Source organism: Triturus cristatus, chromosome 9 (assembly GCF_964204655.1).
Source record: "Triturus cristatus chromosome 9, aTriCri1.1, whole genome shotgun sequence".
Taxonomy (NCBI): Eukaryota; Metazoa; Chordata; class Amphibia; order Caudata; family Salamandridae; genus Triturus; species Triturus cristatus.
The window spans coordinates 309,880,038-309,894,239 of NC_140592.1; the positions used below are offsets into that span (position 1 = coordinate 309,880,038).

General features: G+C 52.0%; 1 protein-coding gene across 3 annotated transcripts in view; it reads left to right on the forward strand.

Moving 5' to 3' along the window:
- The window catches only part of LOC146797807 (F-box only protein 2-like), a 141,849-nt gene that overhangs the window by 25,395 nt on the left and 102,252 nt on the right, over nt 1-14,202 (forward strand). For all 3 annotated transcript variants that reach the window (XM_085627657.1, XM_085627660.1, XM_085627659.1), the window contains exon 3: nt 13,757-13,865. In XM_085627657.1, coding sequence (XP_085483783.1) covers nt 13,757-13,865 — 109 coding nt within the window. The remainder of the gene's footprint in view (nt 1-13,756; nt 13,866-14,202) is intronic.

The following is a 14,202-nucleotide window of genomic DNA, read 5'->3' on the forward strand; positions in this document are numbered from 1 at the left end:
AATCGCGATAAAACATCAAAGCGGCCGAGCGGCCGCGAAAGTGAAAGACTACGAGTGCTTTCAGGCTGCCAAATGGTGCGCGCGCCCGGCACACATGCACAGTAGTTGGCGGCCTGAAAGCACTCGTTTGCACTTCCAAAAGTGCTTACTATAAGTCTCGCCAGAGCAACGCTAAAGCGCTGTCTCAGGCGAGACCTAAAAATGGTATCACAAACTCGACTTGCAATATGAAGAGGCCTAGGGCCTTGGGAATCGCTGGGGCTTCACTGCTGCAGTGTTTACAGGTAAGTAATCAGCCCACAGGAGGCGCGTGCAGTGTCTAAACACGCACGCGGGTTTCTCATTGGTTTCAATGCAAAAATGTCGCGGTTTGTTATTTACAGTTCTAGGGCACTCTGGAGTGGACAACAAGCAAACAACTTACAGGGTAAGTACTTCGATAGCCAATGCACACTTGGGCACCGTAACGCCAGAGTTACCTCACCCAGGGAAGCCGGGTGCACAGTTGTCCTTTGGTGTCGGGTCGCGATGCTGTTTTCAATGGGAATCGAGGTGTTCTTGCTGCTTGTGTCGTCGAGAGAGGTGTCCGTTCGAATCCAACGATGGATTGGAGTTGCAGGGGACCTAGAAATTGAGGGGACAGAGTTCAGAGTCACTTGCCAGTGACCGGTGGCCAGCAGGATAGATGACCACAGCTGTCGAGTCGTTTCAGGTCGCTGATGTCGTTTTGTCTCTCCGCTCACGAGGTCCAGGAGGGATCGATGAAGACCAGCAGCTGGGCTCGGAGGGTCCCATAACGTCTGCAGCTGTTGGCGGTGTCAGCACTCGAATCGGAGTCAACAAACCTTGGCAACTGCAAGTCTCATGTGGATGGAAGATTGTCGATGGATCAAACCAGCAAGGTCCGATGGACTTACCCAGCAAGGGTAAGTGAAGGCAGGCCCAGATCAACCAGGCGAGCCCTTGAAGTTGAAGCAGAAGTCTTCTGGAGGGCTGCTAGCCAACGGGCAAGCAACCACAAAGACGCCTTTGCAGGAAAAGTTTAACAACAGCCCACGGTCACTCGGGACGAGGTAGGCCGCTGAAATTCGGTACCAGACCTGCTAGGGACTTGGACATTAAGTGGTCCAAAGCACAAGTTTGTAGTTTGTCGTTCAGGGCTTGCACTTGAAATCAGTGCACGGTTCCCTGGTATCGCAGTTCCTCGTCACTCGTGGGGTCCAGATGCCACAGCTTCACTGGGGACTCAAAATGGCCAACAAGAGGTCAGGAAATCTGCTGCAGGGGACGCAGGGACTTCGGGCTCCAGCGGGAGCGGTAAAGTTTGCAACCGTTGTTCAGTCCTTTAGGTGCCTGCCAAGCAGGGGAGTCACTCCTTGACTCCAAGGGAGATCCTTCAGTCTTCTAGAGGTAGTAGAAAGTCGAAGGGCCAGGATTCTTCTTCTTAGAGTGTCGTCCAGGTGTAATCTGAATTGCATTGGCAATACTAGGTATCTTATACTGATAAGATGGGAGGGACTAGCTCTATGGCCCCTCCTCTAGGAGGGCCAGGGTAGTGGGTGGTTACACCCACTTCCCTTTGTCCAGTTTCGCACCAGGACAGGGGCAGGATGCCCCTGAACCGGTTTGAGCTGGCATATGCACAGAGGAGCCTACTGCTCCCCCAGTGCAGGACTTCAAAGGCACTCTAAGAGTGCCCCCACCCAGCTCCAATACACTAAATCCTGCCTGGGAGGTTGTGACACCTCCCTGTGACAGGAAACCCTTTGTTGAGCTCCCTCCACTGCGAGTTTCGGTCAGCAGCAGGAGGGCAGCCCGGTGTCTGTGCTGGTGGCATCCATTTTGTGATGCCAGGGCTTTAGAAGATTTCTACAGTTTAGTACAGTGGGTACATGTCATCCCCTCTAGAAGGGTGGGATCATACTCCCACACCAGGGACTGGTGTGGGGGTATGATTCCAAGATGTTTGACACCAAACACAAAATGTTTTGATGCAGTCATTCCAAAGTTAGCATTAACCGGGAGGTTATAATGCACTTAAGAGTATATGGTTTAACCGCATCCACAAACAGCAGCAGAGAATAGACTCTGCCAGCTGCAGAGGGGTCCTGCTCAGGCAGAAGCACCCCCTCACATAGTAAACCACGCACCCTGCCCTTGGGATTGATAGGGCCTACCATAGGGGTGACTGATAGGTTTATATGTGTGTGTGTATGGTGAGATATAGGAACCTATACCTCATGTGTAGGTTCACACAGGCTGCAGTAGCAGGCCTGTGGTGTCAGATTGTGAATGCTTCCCAGGGGTGGCATAATACATGCTGCAGCCCCTGGTAGGCCTGTGAAGTACCAATGCCCTAGGTACCTAAGGTACCATTTACTAGGGGCTCACAAGATACCACAGTATCCAATCACTAGTGCATCTAGTATGCACACCAAGTTGTTTAGAGAGATCAGTGAGACTGGGGCCCTGATTAGCAGGGACCCAGCCAGACTATAGCCAGAAACCAGTGTATACATCAGAAAAAAGTGGGGGCAACACAAGTGCAGATCCTACTCTCCTACACCGCAGTCTTACCAAGGTAAGCGGTGGAGGGGTATCCGGGGTTAGTGAAAACAGACTGGATTTTTGCCAGTTAACCCGGAGGCCAGACACAGTGCCGAATCGTGCTAGCATGGTGGGTGCCCCTGAAGTTCGCCCTAAGTGTCGTGCAAAAAGATCAGAAGATCATCCGCATATAATGCTATCAGAAGACGGCCCGTTGAGATCTCTAGCCCTCTGTAATCCTGGCCGCTCCTGGCTCTACCTTCCAGCAGTTCCATGGCCAGAGCAAACAGGAGGGGAGAGAGGGGGCATCCCTGTCTCGTTCCCCTTACCACCCCGGTCTAGGTGAGATGACTCTTCCAGTGCGCACCCGGTCTGTAGGGGCTGTGTACAGGAGTTGCACCCATTTCAGGAATCCCTCCCCCTGGCCCATCCCGACCAGGACTGCATACAAATATTGCCATTCCAGGCTGTCAAATATCTTTTCAATGTCTACTGCAAGCACTGCTGCTTCCTGTTTTGTATCCTTCAGAGTCTATTATCGTTAAAAGGCGTCTGATGTTTGTGGCATTGTTCTACCCTGGGATAAAACCCGCCTGGTCGGGGGTGGACCAGATGAGACATACGTGGCAGTAAACGGGTCGCGGGGATCTTACTCAAGATCTTATAGTCCATGTTCAACATGGACAACAGTCTGTAGGCCGTGTAGTCGTGGCGTTCTTTCCCTGTTTAAGGTATGGGGTAATGAGGGCCTTGCTGGTGCTTTCTTGGGCCTTCTGGTACAGTGCGGCCAGGTGGGGTGTCAATTCTTCCACATACGTTGCAAAAAACTCGGCCGGTAGGCCATCTGTGCCCGGCGATTTATTACGCGCCATTCCCTTGATGGCCACCTGAATCTCCCGTTGCGTGATATCCGCCCCTAACAGTTCTGCAATTTCAGGTGCCAGGAGTGCCAGTGGTAGATCAGTCAGGTAATCCCCCATGTCTGTCAACTCACATGTACATGTTTTGGTATATAGTGAGGTGTAGTAGCGTGCAAAAACCTTGTTGATCTTATCCTGGGCAAAGTGTCTGATCCCCCACTCATCTTCTATTTCCACCGGAGAAGAACCCCGGCTCACCGGATTCGTCAGCCATGCAAGGAGCGATCCAGACTTGTCTCATTCATCATGCATCCGTTCTAAATATTTTTTGTAGTCAAAGCTCCTGAGCCTCTCCGTTTGCTTCGATACCTCCTCTTTGGCGTCCAGGAGCGCTATTTGGAGCTCCGGAGGTCCTGGCCTCGTGCGTTCCACTTCTCGGAGAGCTGACTCTGCCCCCTCTATTTCCTTCATATTAACCCTCCTGACTCCTGTGGCATGCGTAATGCACAAATGCAAAATAACAATTGATGGACAGAATGCAGAACAATGTCATACATTCACCCCAGTACAGAGATCTGGGCCTAAATCCATCGTTTTTTTGCTCACCATGCCATTCCAGTTTGAACCCAGCCATATGCAAATCAGTCTTGACCCTGTGCCCCATGGGAACAGTCCAGCCCGAACTGCAAAGCCAGGTCCTCCCTGGACTGGAAACAAGCATCCTAGGACCGGTTTCGGGCTTTCAGCCCTCATCAGCCAGGAAAGCTTGATTCCAGTGGCATGGAGAGCAAGGGACTCACGTCTGAGCATACCCTTCCCACTCGGGGTGACAAATGCAAAATAACAATTGATGGACAGAATGCAGAACAATGTCATACATTCACCCCAGTACAGAGATCTGGGCCTAAATCCATCGTTTTTTTGCTCACCATGCCATTCCAGTTTGAACCCAGCCATATGCAAATCAGTCTTGACCCTGTGCCCCATGGGAACAGTCCAGCCCGAACTGCAAAGCCAGGTCCTCCCTGGACTGGAAACAAGCATCCTAGGACCGGTTTCGGGCTTTCAGCCCTCATCAGCCAGGAAAGCTTGATTCCAGTGGCATGGAGAGCAAGGGACTCACGTCTGAGCATACCCTTCCCACTCGGGGTGACAAATGCAAAATAACAATTGATGGACAGAATGCAGAACAATGTCATACATTCACCCCAGTACAGAGATCTGGGCCTAAATCCATCGTTTTTTTGCTCACCATGCCATTCCAGTTTGAACCCAGCCATATGCAAATCAGTCTTGACCCTGTGCCCCATGGGAACAGTCCAGCCCGAACTGCAAAGCCAGGTCCTCCCTGGACTGGAAACAAGCATCCTAGGACCGGTTTCGGGCTTTCAGCCCTCATCAGCCAGGAAAGCTTGATTCCAGTGGCATGGAGAGCAAGGGACTCACGTCTGAGCATACCCTTCCCACTCGGGGTGACAAATGCAAAATAACAATTGATGGACAGAATGCAGAACAATGTCATACATTCACCCCAGTACAGAGATCTGGGCCTAAATCCATCGTTTTTTTGCTCACCATGCCATTCCAGTTTGAACCCAGCCATATGCAAATCAGTCTTGACCCTGTGCCCCATGGGAACAGTCCAGCCCGAACTGCAAAGCCAGGTCCTCCCTGGACTGGAAACAAGCATCCTAGGACCGGTTTCGGGCTTTCAGCCCTCATCAGCCAGGAAAGCTTGATTCCAGTGGCATGGAGAGCAAGGGACTCACGTCTGAGCATACCCTTCCCACTCGGGGTGACAAATGCAAAATAACAATTGATGGACAGAATGCAGAACAATGTCATACATTCACCCCAGTACAGAGATCTGGGCCTAAATCCATCGTTTTTTTGCTCACCATGCCATTCCAGTTTGAACCCAGCCATATGCAAATCAGTCTTGACCCTGTGCCCCATGGGAACAGTCCAGCCCGAACTGCAAAGCCAGGTCCTCCCTGGACTGGAAACAAGCATCCTAGGACCGGTTTCGGGCTTTCAGCCCTCATCAGCCAGGAAAGCTTGATTCCAGTGGCATGGAGAGCAAGGGACTCACGTCTGAGCATACCCTTCCCACTCGGGGTGACAAATGCAAAATAACAATTGATGGACAGAATGCAGAACAATGTCATACATTCACCCCAGTACAGAGATCTGGGCCTAAATCCATCGTTTTTTTGCTCACCATGCCATTCCAGTTTGAACCCAGCCATATGCAAATCAGTCTTGACCCTGTGCCCCATGGGAACAGTCCAGCCCGAACTGCAAAGCCAGGTCCTCCCTGGACTGGAAACAAGCATCCTAGGACCGGTTTCGGGCTTTCAGCCCTCATCAGCCAGGAAAGCTTGATTCCAGTGGCATGGAGAGCAAGGGACTCACGTCTGAGCATACCCTTCCCACTCGGGGTGACAAATGCAAAATAACAATTGATGGACAGAATGCAGAACAATGTCATACATTCACCCCAGTACAGAGATCTGGGCCTAAATCCATCGTTTTTTTGCTCACCATGCCATTCCAGTTTGAACCCAGCCATATGCAAATCAGTCTTGACCCTGTGCCCCATGGGAACAGTCCAGCCCGAACTGCAAAGCCAGGTCCTCCCTGGACTGGAAACAAGCATCCTAGGACCGGTTTCGGGCTTTCAGCCCTCATCAGCCAGGAAAGCTTGATTCCAGTGGCATGGAGAGCAAGGGACTCACGTCTGAGCATACCCTTCCCACTCGGGGTGACAAATGCAAAATAACAATTGATGGACAGAATGCAGAACAATGTCATACATTCACCCCAGTACAGAGATCTGGGCCTAAATCCATCGTTTTTTTGCTCACCATGCCATTCCAGTTTGAACCCAGCCATATGCAAATCAGTCTTGACCCTGTGCCCCATGGGAACAGTCCAGCCCGAACTGCAAAGCCAGGTCCTCCCTGGACTGGAAACAAGCATCCTAGGACCGGTTTCGGGCTTTCAGCCCTCATCAGCCAGGAAAGCTTGATTCCAGTGGCATGGAGAGCAAGGGACTCACGTCTGAGCATACCCTTCCCACTCGGGGTGACAAATGCAAAATAACAATTGATGGACAGAGTGCAGAATGCACTGGCACCTTACAACCACCTTAAAAGACCCCATTCTGTGGTTAGGGATGCCGTCGTCCCAGTATTGAGTCGGAAATAATCCGCTATTTCACCCCTGATCTCCTCCCTAAAAACCTGATCCTCCAGTGTGTCTGGGCGAAGGCGCCACATGGGGATCGCCGCTGGCGGGTGTGCCCATCTCAGGGACATAATCAGCGGATTATGATCTGAAATGGTGCGTGCCAGATATTCTGCGGACGTGACCTGTTGCTGAGCATCCACTGAGCACAATGAGGCATCTAGTCGCACGAGCACTTTGTGGACCGCTGAAAAATAAGAGTAGTCTTTGGTTTGCAGCATCAGGGTTCACCATGTGTCCAACAGCCCCCAGCTCTGTCTCCAAGTACTGAACGTATGGGAAGCACGCGCTACTTGGGAGGTTGGTAGCGGAGGGTGGGACCGGTCCAAAAGTACGTCTTCTACACTGTTAAAGTCCGCCCCCACTATCGCAGTACCTGTAAGATATTGTGCTAATTTGTGGGTTAGCGTAGCAAAGAATGCAGGCTGATCTACATTAGGGACGTACACACTTATCATGGTAATGTCTCGGCCTTCCAGCCTTCCCTTGATGGCCACGTATCGTGTGAGAAAGTGCCATCTTTCTTGCATGGTATGCCCCCACTTTTTGCTGATTTGCTGAATGTACTTTGACTGAGTGTGCCCTGGACTCCTGCCAATCAGGTGCCCAGGGCCTATGTTCCTTCCCTAAAATACACAAACCCCAAATTGGCAAACCCTGGCCACATGTCAGCCCCTGGTAAAGGTACCCTAGGTACCCAGGGCCTTGTGACCAGGGAAGGCCTCTAAGGGCTACAGCAATCATTGTGCCACCCTTAGAGGCCCTGTACCCTTACACACACACACTGCCTTTGCAGGCTGGGTGTCTGTGTGCAGGACAAAACAAAGAGTCGACATGGCACACATCTCTGTGTGGCACGCCCAACACCTACACTGCCAAGGCATATATCAGCCACCCCTCTGGCTGGGTGCCTTATGCCAATGGTGTGGGCACAGGAGCCCTGTGCCCCTACAGTGCCCAGGTCCATTCCTGGGCACTGTAAGTGCAGTGCTGCCATTTAAGAGTACATGGTGCTGAGAGCTCGTCAAACACAAACTCCACAGCACCATAATGGCAAAACTGAAGACTGGGAAGTTTGGTATCAAACTTCTCAGCACATTAAACCCACACTGATGCCAGTGTGGAATTTAATGTACCAAGCACCCCAGAGGGCATCTTAGAGATGCCCCCTTACAACTAACCTACAATCCACGTCTGCTCTGAAGCCGCCTAGGCTGCCACACAGCAGACATGTTGCTGGACCCCTGGGTGGGAGAGCCCCTGCTCTCCTGGGCCTGCAACAATGCACATCCTGGGCGAGGTGATAAATCTCCTCCCCCAGGATGAGCAAAGGGAAGCTTCAAAGGCATGCCGCCTCTGTGAGCTTCCCGAGGCCACTGCAACGCCCCACTCTGGCGGGAAGCTTGGCCGGAAACCCCAAACAAGGACAGGGGATGTGCCAGCCTGCCCACCCCACCCCTCAGGTGGGGGAGGCGAGGTGAAGCACATCTCCGGGCTCTCGCCATCTTGAAGATGGGAGGCCCTACCCTATCAGGACTAGGCTACTGCCACCCTCCCACAGGAGAGAGGCAGGATAGGGGGTGTACCCACCCCAGGACAGGGACCCATTGGTCCCTGGCCTTCACCTACCTGTAACGCCCCTAAATCTAGTATTTAGGGGCACCCTGAACCTTCCCTCCCTAGATTCCAGATTGGAAACTACAAAGAGCAAGAAGAAAGCAGATCTGCCCTGCAGCTGCTGAAAAGAGGAAGACAGCAACTGCTTTGGCCCCAGCCCTACCGGCCTGTCGACCCTCGAACCTGCTCCTGCTCCAACCCGGCACCTCTTGTGGCCAGCAACCTCACCAACCCCGGAGGACCTGGCTACCCTTTGGCTCTAAGCCCCTGGGACTCCCATGAGAAGAGGCTCTACTCAAAAACCTATCTCTAACACCTGGCAGCAGCCCGGAACCGCGAACCTAGCACACTCTGCACCACCCAAGCCTGGCCAGTGCCGGAGTGAACTAAGACCCTGAGGACGACCCCACGGCGACTGTGACCCCGAGTCCGGCACCCAAGGACCTCCCTCGACACTCCTGAAGAATCCTGCAGCCTCAGAACAAGGTGCCCCCCCAACCGCGATCAACAGAGGGTAAGATTTCCCGACACCAAAAGGCACCCCTGCACGCAGCGCCCGACAGCCCCCTGTGCCCAATCCCGGGGTACCTACCTATCCTCCAACTACCCAACTTACCTCTCGAAGTGGTGGTGGCACCTGAAGAGTCCTCGTCCCCGAGCTTGCAGTCTTTTTCCAAACCGGAGATTTCCCATTGAAATCAATTGAGCGCCCGAAGGCTCAAAAGCACTCTACACCCAGCCGCCCGAGTGGCCCTGGCAGTGAAAACTCTACACCTACCCACTTCCCCACTTGCCCTGAGTAAGTGACCTGGAGCTCAGCTCCCACAGCCGCGTGGCTTGCCAGTCAGCAGCCACCAACCAAGGCCCCACTATCCCTCATAGGATAACATTGGGCCTAACTCTCTCTGCACCCGGCCGCCCTAGAGCCGCTGAGGGGGAACCAACCTTACCTACCTGACCCTGGGGGATCCCTGAGTCTATGCCCAGAACCTCAACTCTGCCAGTCGAGTACTTACCCTTAAACCGCAAACTCTATTTTCCTCATAGGGTAACATTGACTGGCTTTTTCCTGAAATTTCTTCTAAGTGTGGACTTTTCAAATCTTAAAATATTCACAAAAAATCAGGCGAGTAACGAAAACGAAATTACTCACCTGCCCTTAGGTGAGCTCCCAGTGCTGGATCTTGGTGCCCAGCACTGACTCTGAAAAATACTTACAACTGTACTTACCCTTAACTCGATTTTCTTCCGTATGAATCCATTGACTGTTTTTCTGTGAAATTTCTTCTAAGTGTCGATTTCTGCAATCTTTAAATATTCTTCAAAAATCATATAATATCTGAAAACGTAATTACTTACCTGTTTTGGATAAAGGTCCTGAGTCTAGGCACCCAGTACTGGATTACAAAAGTAACGAGAACCTACTGTACCTGTAACCTGAATTTTCTTCCGTAGGGACTCATTGCATGTTTCCTTCGAAATATTTTCTGTCAACTTTTAAAATAGCTAAATATTGTTTAAAAGTCATTACAGTAATTAAGTCGACTTTCATCACTTGATTCTGAGTACTGACCCAGGACTGAATCTAGGATCCAGTCCTGAAATTCCAAATGTAATCTAAAAAGTAATCTGTTGCAAATAATCTGAATTTACCATTGAGCTCAATGCATTGTTGTGTTTAAAATAGAGTTGCCTATTGCAACCACTTGTAACTGTTTACAAAAGTCAACTGCAATTGCAAAAGTATTTGTATGAAACATCTCGTTCTGAGAAAGTATATTTTAAATCCAAGTGTTGGTTCTAAAATAAAACAAGCATATATTTTTTATATACAAACCATTGGCCTAGAGTTCAGTTATTGAGTGTGTGAGACCATTTGCTGACTGAGTGTGTACAACAAATGCTTTACACTGTCCTCTGATACTGCCTTACTGCTCGACCAAGCTACCACTTTAGAGAGTAAGGTTATATCTAACTTTAACCTATGTCACACCCTGGGGGACTGTGGACTCTGTACACCCTGTACCTATTAAGGAACAGTATATACAGAGCCACTTTCTCACATATCGGCCCTCCGGATCAACCACTGAATGGAGTAACAGGAACGGGACTCCTCCCCCCCCCCCTCCCCCCCCCCCCGGACCCACACCACTGCCCCCGTGCATAAGCCGAGTAGGTAGTGTAGAAGAGCTGCCCTCTCCATCTCCTGTGTAATGCCTGCCCTTCCTTTTGTGTTAGGTGTGTTTCTTGTAAAAGAGTTATCTGGGCTCCCCGCCGTTTAATATATGAGAGGATTTTATGGCGTTTAGACATAGTGTGCGTGCCCCTAATGTTCTAGGTCATGTATTTGTAATGTCTGTTGTCAGCAATTATCGAATATGACCGTGATCCGAGCCCCTCCCAGGCTGATTAGCACCCACCACGCCCACCTCTCATTTGAGCCCACATGAGGTTTAACATTCTGCAACCCAGTGTTTCCCCCCCCGAACCCAACAATAAACTTGCCCTCGAACTCCCACTCCCCAGGATAAGCAGGAAAAAACAACCCCCCCCATCCAAACCAGTGTAAAAAGTCTACAATTGACTGCTTGTAGGGTAGTCAGTCAATCCCAGAGGGTGGCCAGCTGTTGAAGCTCTCCCAGTCCCTGCAGCCGCCATCGCTCTCCGCACCTTCGGTGGTCCACCCCACAGCGCTTCCCCCTTAGTTACCCTCATACCTGTATGCAATAATAGGGGTGTCCCTTTATGTTCATGTTCCGCATGGCCGGGCCCGCTAGGTCTCAACGTAATATGATGCCATCCGCCGTGTGTGGTGTGACACTCGGAAGTGACTCTCTCTGCGCCTCAGTCGCTGGATCCCCCCTTCAGAACCGGTGCCCCCTGCATGGTCGCTGTCTTCGGGAAGGTATTGACTCTGCACCCCTCCACTGATCTGGGCCACTACTTGCATCGCGTTCATTCGCTCAAGCTGTGCCTCTTCCTGCGATGGTGCGAGAGTCGGTTCTAATCCTCTGTGGCCTGGAACGTGGTCCGTGCCGTCCTTTTTTCGCCATGTTCTGCAGTGGTCGAGCTCCGGCATGGCGGTCCAGCCACCTGCGGGGTTTTGAAGAACTCCGTGCCACCTGCTGTTACCACTCGGAGCATAGCTGGGTATTGCGTCACATATTTGTAATCCAGCTGGCGCAGTCTCTGCTTCACGTCTCTGTAGGATCCCCTTCGCCGTTGCATCTCTTGCGAAAAGTCTGGGAAGATGCGCACCGTAGAGTTGTGCACTTGTTTCTCTCCCTTGAGGCATGCCTGGGTAAGGATGTGGTCCCTGTCTTTATAGTGCAGGAGTTTCGCGATCTGCACTCTTGGTGGAGCTCCTGGCAGGGGCGGCTTCGCAGGGACACGATGCGCCCGTTCCAGAGCAAAGAAGTTTGACAATCCCTCAGGCGCTATCTCTTCTTTGAGCCACTTCTCAAGGTAGGCCGTCATGTCGCAGCCTTCAATTTTCTCTGGCAGGCCCACGATCTGCAGGTTGCTTCTACGTGATCTGTTTTTGGCATCCTCCGCCCTGTCCTCCAGTGTCCGCACTTTCATTTCCAATTGAGCCATTCGATGCTGCATGGCAGTGAGTGCCGGTATAGCCTCCGTAAGTACTCCTTCGTTCTGTCCGCCAGCTTCCTATGGTCTTCTCGGAGCAGCCCCATGTCTAAGCTCAACGAGTCAATTTTACTTTCCAAGCGTTCACTAGATGTGGTGATAGCCTGTAGGATGTCCTGTAGTGTTGGGACTACAGGGTGTGCCCCTTGCTGCGTGGCCTGGCCGCTCTCTTCCATGGGTGCAGTCATGGTGGGGTCTTCTCTATCCTTTTTTTGAGGGGTTTCCCCATGGCGTCTTCGTGTCCTGCGGTGCTCCTGGTATTGCGCGCGCTCATGGGATGTCCCAAATCGCCACCTGATATGCGCCGTTCTCCTCCAGCAAGCGCTCGCTCGGGTGTCCCCATCTCTTACCTGTCCTCCAGATCAGTGATAGTGCCAGTTGCTATGAGACACACCCAGAGTCCCAGGCCCTGTCGCTCCAAGTCTCTCTCGCGCTCGTCCGCCCCAGCTGCTGTTGCAGGCAGAGGCCGGGTCACATATTACTGCGCATTGGGCAAGGTCTCCTCCTCAGGAGTTTGTTGTCCCCAATCCCTCTCCCCAGAGTCCTACCGGAGGGAGGGTGATGCAGACCTCAGCACCCAGGTCAGTTGCGCACTCTGGGCGGGGGGAGTTTCAGCTTCTCTTCTTGCTTTGTTCCCGCCTGGGCCCACTGTTGTGCCGCTCCACACGCTATCACATGCCGTCTCTCCCTCCGGGCGTACGCCGCTCCTCTGCCAGTCACGCACTCCACGGGGGCCGTCCCAGGGCCTGCACCCTCAGCGTACTTCTGCGCAGGGAGTCCTCAAGTATGGCGCTCTATCTAGCAGCAGGAGCCTGGTCAGCTGGGCAGGTTAGGGCACACTATCGTTGCGCATAACTCACTTCGCCATCCCAGCGCTGGGCTTCAGTGCGGTCGGCGGAGTTGGCCAGTCAGGTGCGGCTTTTAACAGGAGAGTGTCCGGGCGCCCCCGCCTATTGCGCCGCTCCCCGGCAGTGGGAGGAAGGGAGGGCACTCCGCTGACAGCGTTCTCCTGCGTCAGAGGTGGGAAGCCGAAAGAATGGAGCACCCCAGGCCCTCAGGAAGGCCGCGCCAGCAGGAATGTCCCGGCTACGTCTCTCGCCGCCCTACACTCAGGCCGCCATCTTACCGCAGGGCTTTGTTGCGGTCGGCGATCTCAACACTCCAAGCGTGGCTCTATCCAGGCGCCCCCGGCACGCCGCGTTGTTCCGTGTAGAGGGAGGGAGAGAGAGCACCCCGTTGCTGGAGCTTTACTCCCCGGCGCAGGTAGTCGGTGCTTGTTCTGTCTTCCTCAGCTCCCGTTGGGTGCCGCCATCTTGGGAAGTCACTTGGCCACGCCGCTCCCAAGCATTCCCCACCGATTTTTGGCTGTGTGAGCTGCTTGTTTCGCTTCCAACACTCCAGCTGTGTCCTCAGTGGCGTGGGTGAGCTGTGAGGTATCGTGCCCTATTCAAGGGTTCAGGATGGCCTTCGATGGCGGCTGGGTGACGGGGAGCTCGCGGTTTGAGCTGCTCACTCCATCGGCGCCAAGCCACGCCCCCAGCAATTTTATGATTAATGACAGATATTTTTTTGTTAAGAATTTGCTGTTCAGCTTTTCATAATTGATTTTGTTTTTTCTTGCTCTAAAACCATAATATATCATCACTTTTGCACCACTGTTATCTGAAGAAGAAATGTGAAGGGACCCTAAATTCGATGTATTGTAGTAGCATAGTTACCTTTTTATTGGATTACCAAAATAAAAAGTAATCACCACACAAAATATTTTAATAATTTTATTTAAGGTAGTCATTTTAGTTTCTATAATCTAGTATTTTCTTTCTCTTTACTTTTTGCAGAAGGATTTCGTCACTGGGATCATGAAAATCAGGGAGACGGATGGGAAATTGTTGCTTTGGAAGGCTGTTGTGATCCAGTGGCGTCTCATGCATTTGCTTCTTCATTTGGGTAATTGAACAAAAATCCTACATGCGAGCTATTTTCATGACTTTTGTTCCTATCTTTCATTTTAGGTTTACATCTGTTTTATTTATTTGCAAATGTTGCAAAACACGAACTCTTACTTACGGCCTCTAACCGGTGAGGTGAAACATGGGTGGCGGCGTCAGAAAATGGGGTGGGGGGGTAGGGATGACTAAAATGTGTTTTCAGGTTGAACAATCCTGCGGGGGGGTGAATGAAAGTGGCTGAGCATGAGGGTGAAGTCCGGAGGGGGTTGTACTGGTTGACATTTTCCTGCTGCATTGAGCAAGTCAAGTTCCTGAGGTGGTCTCTCAGAGGATGT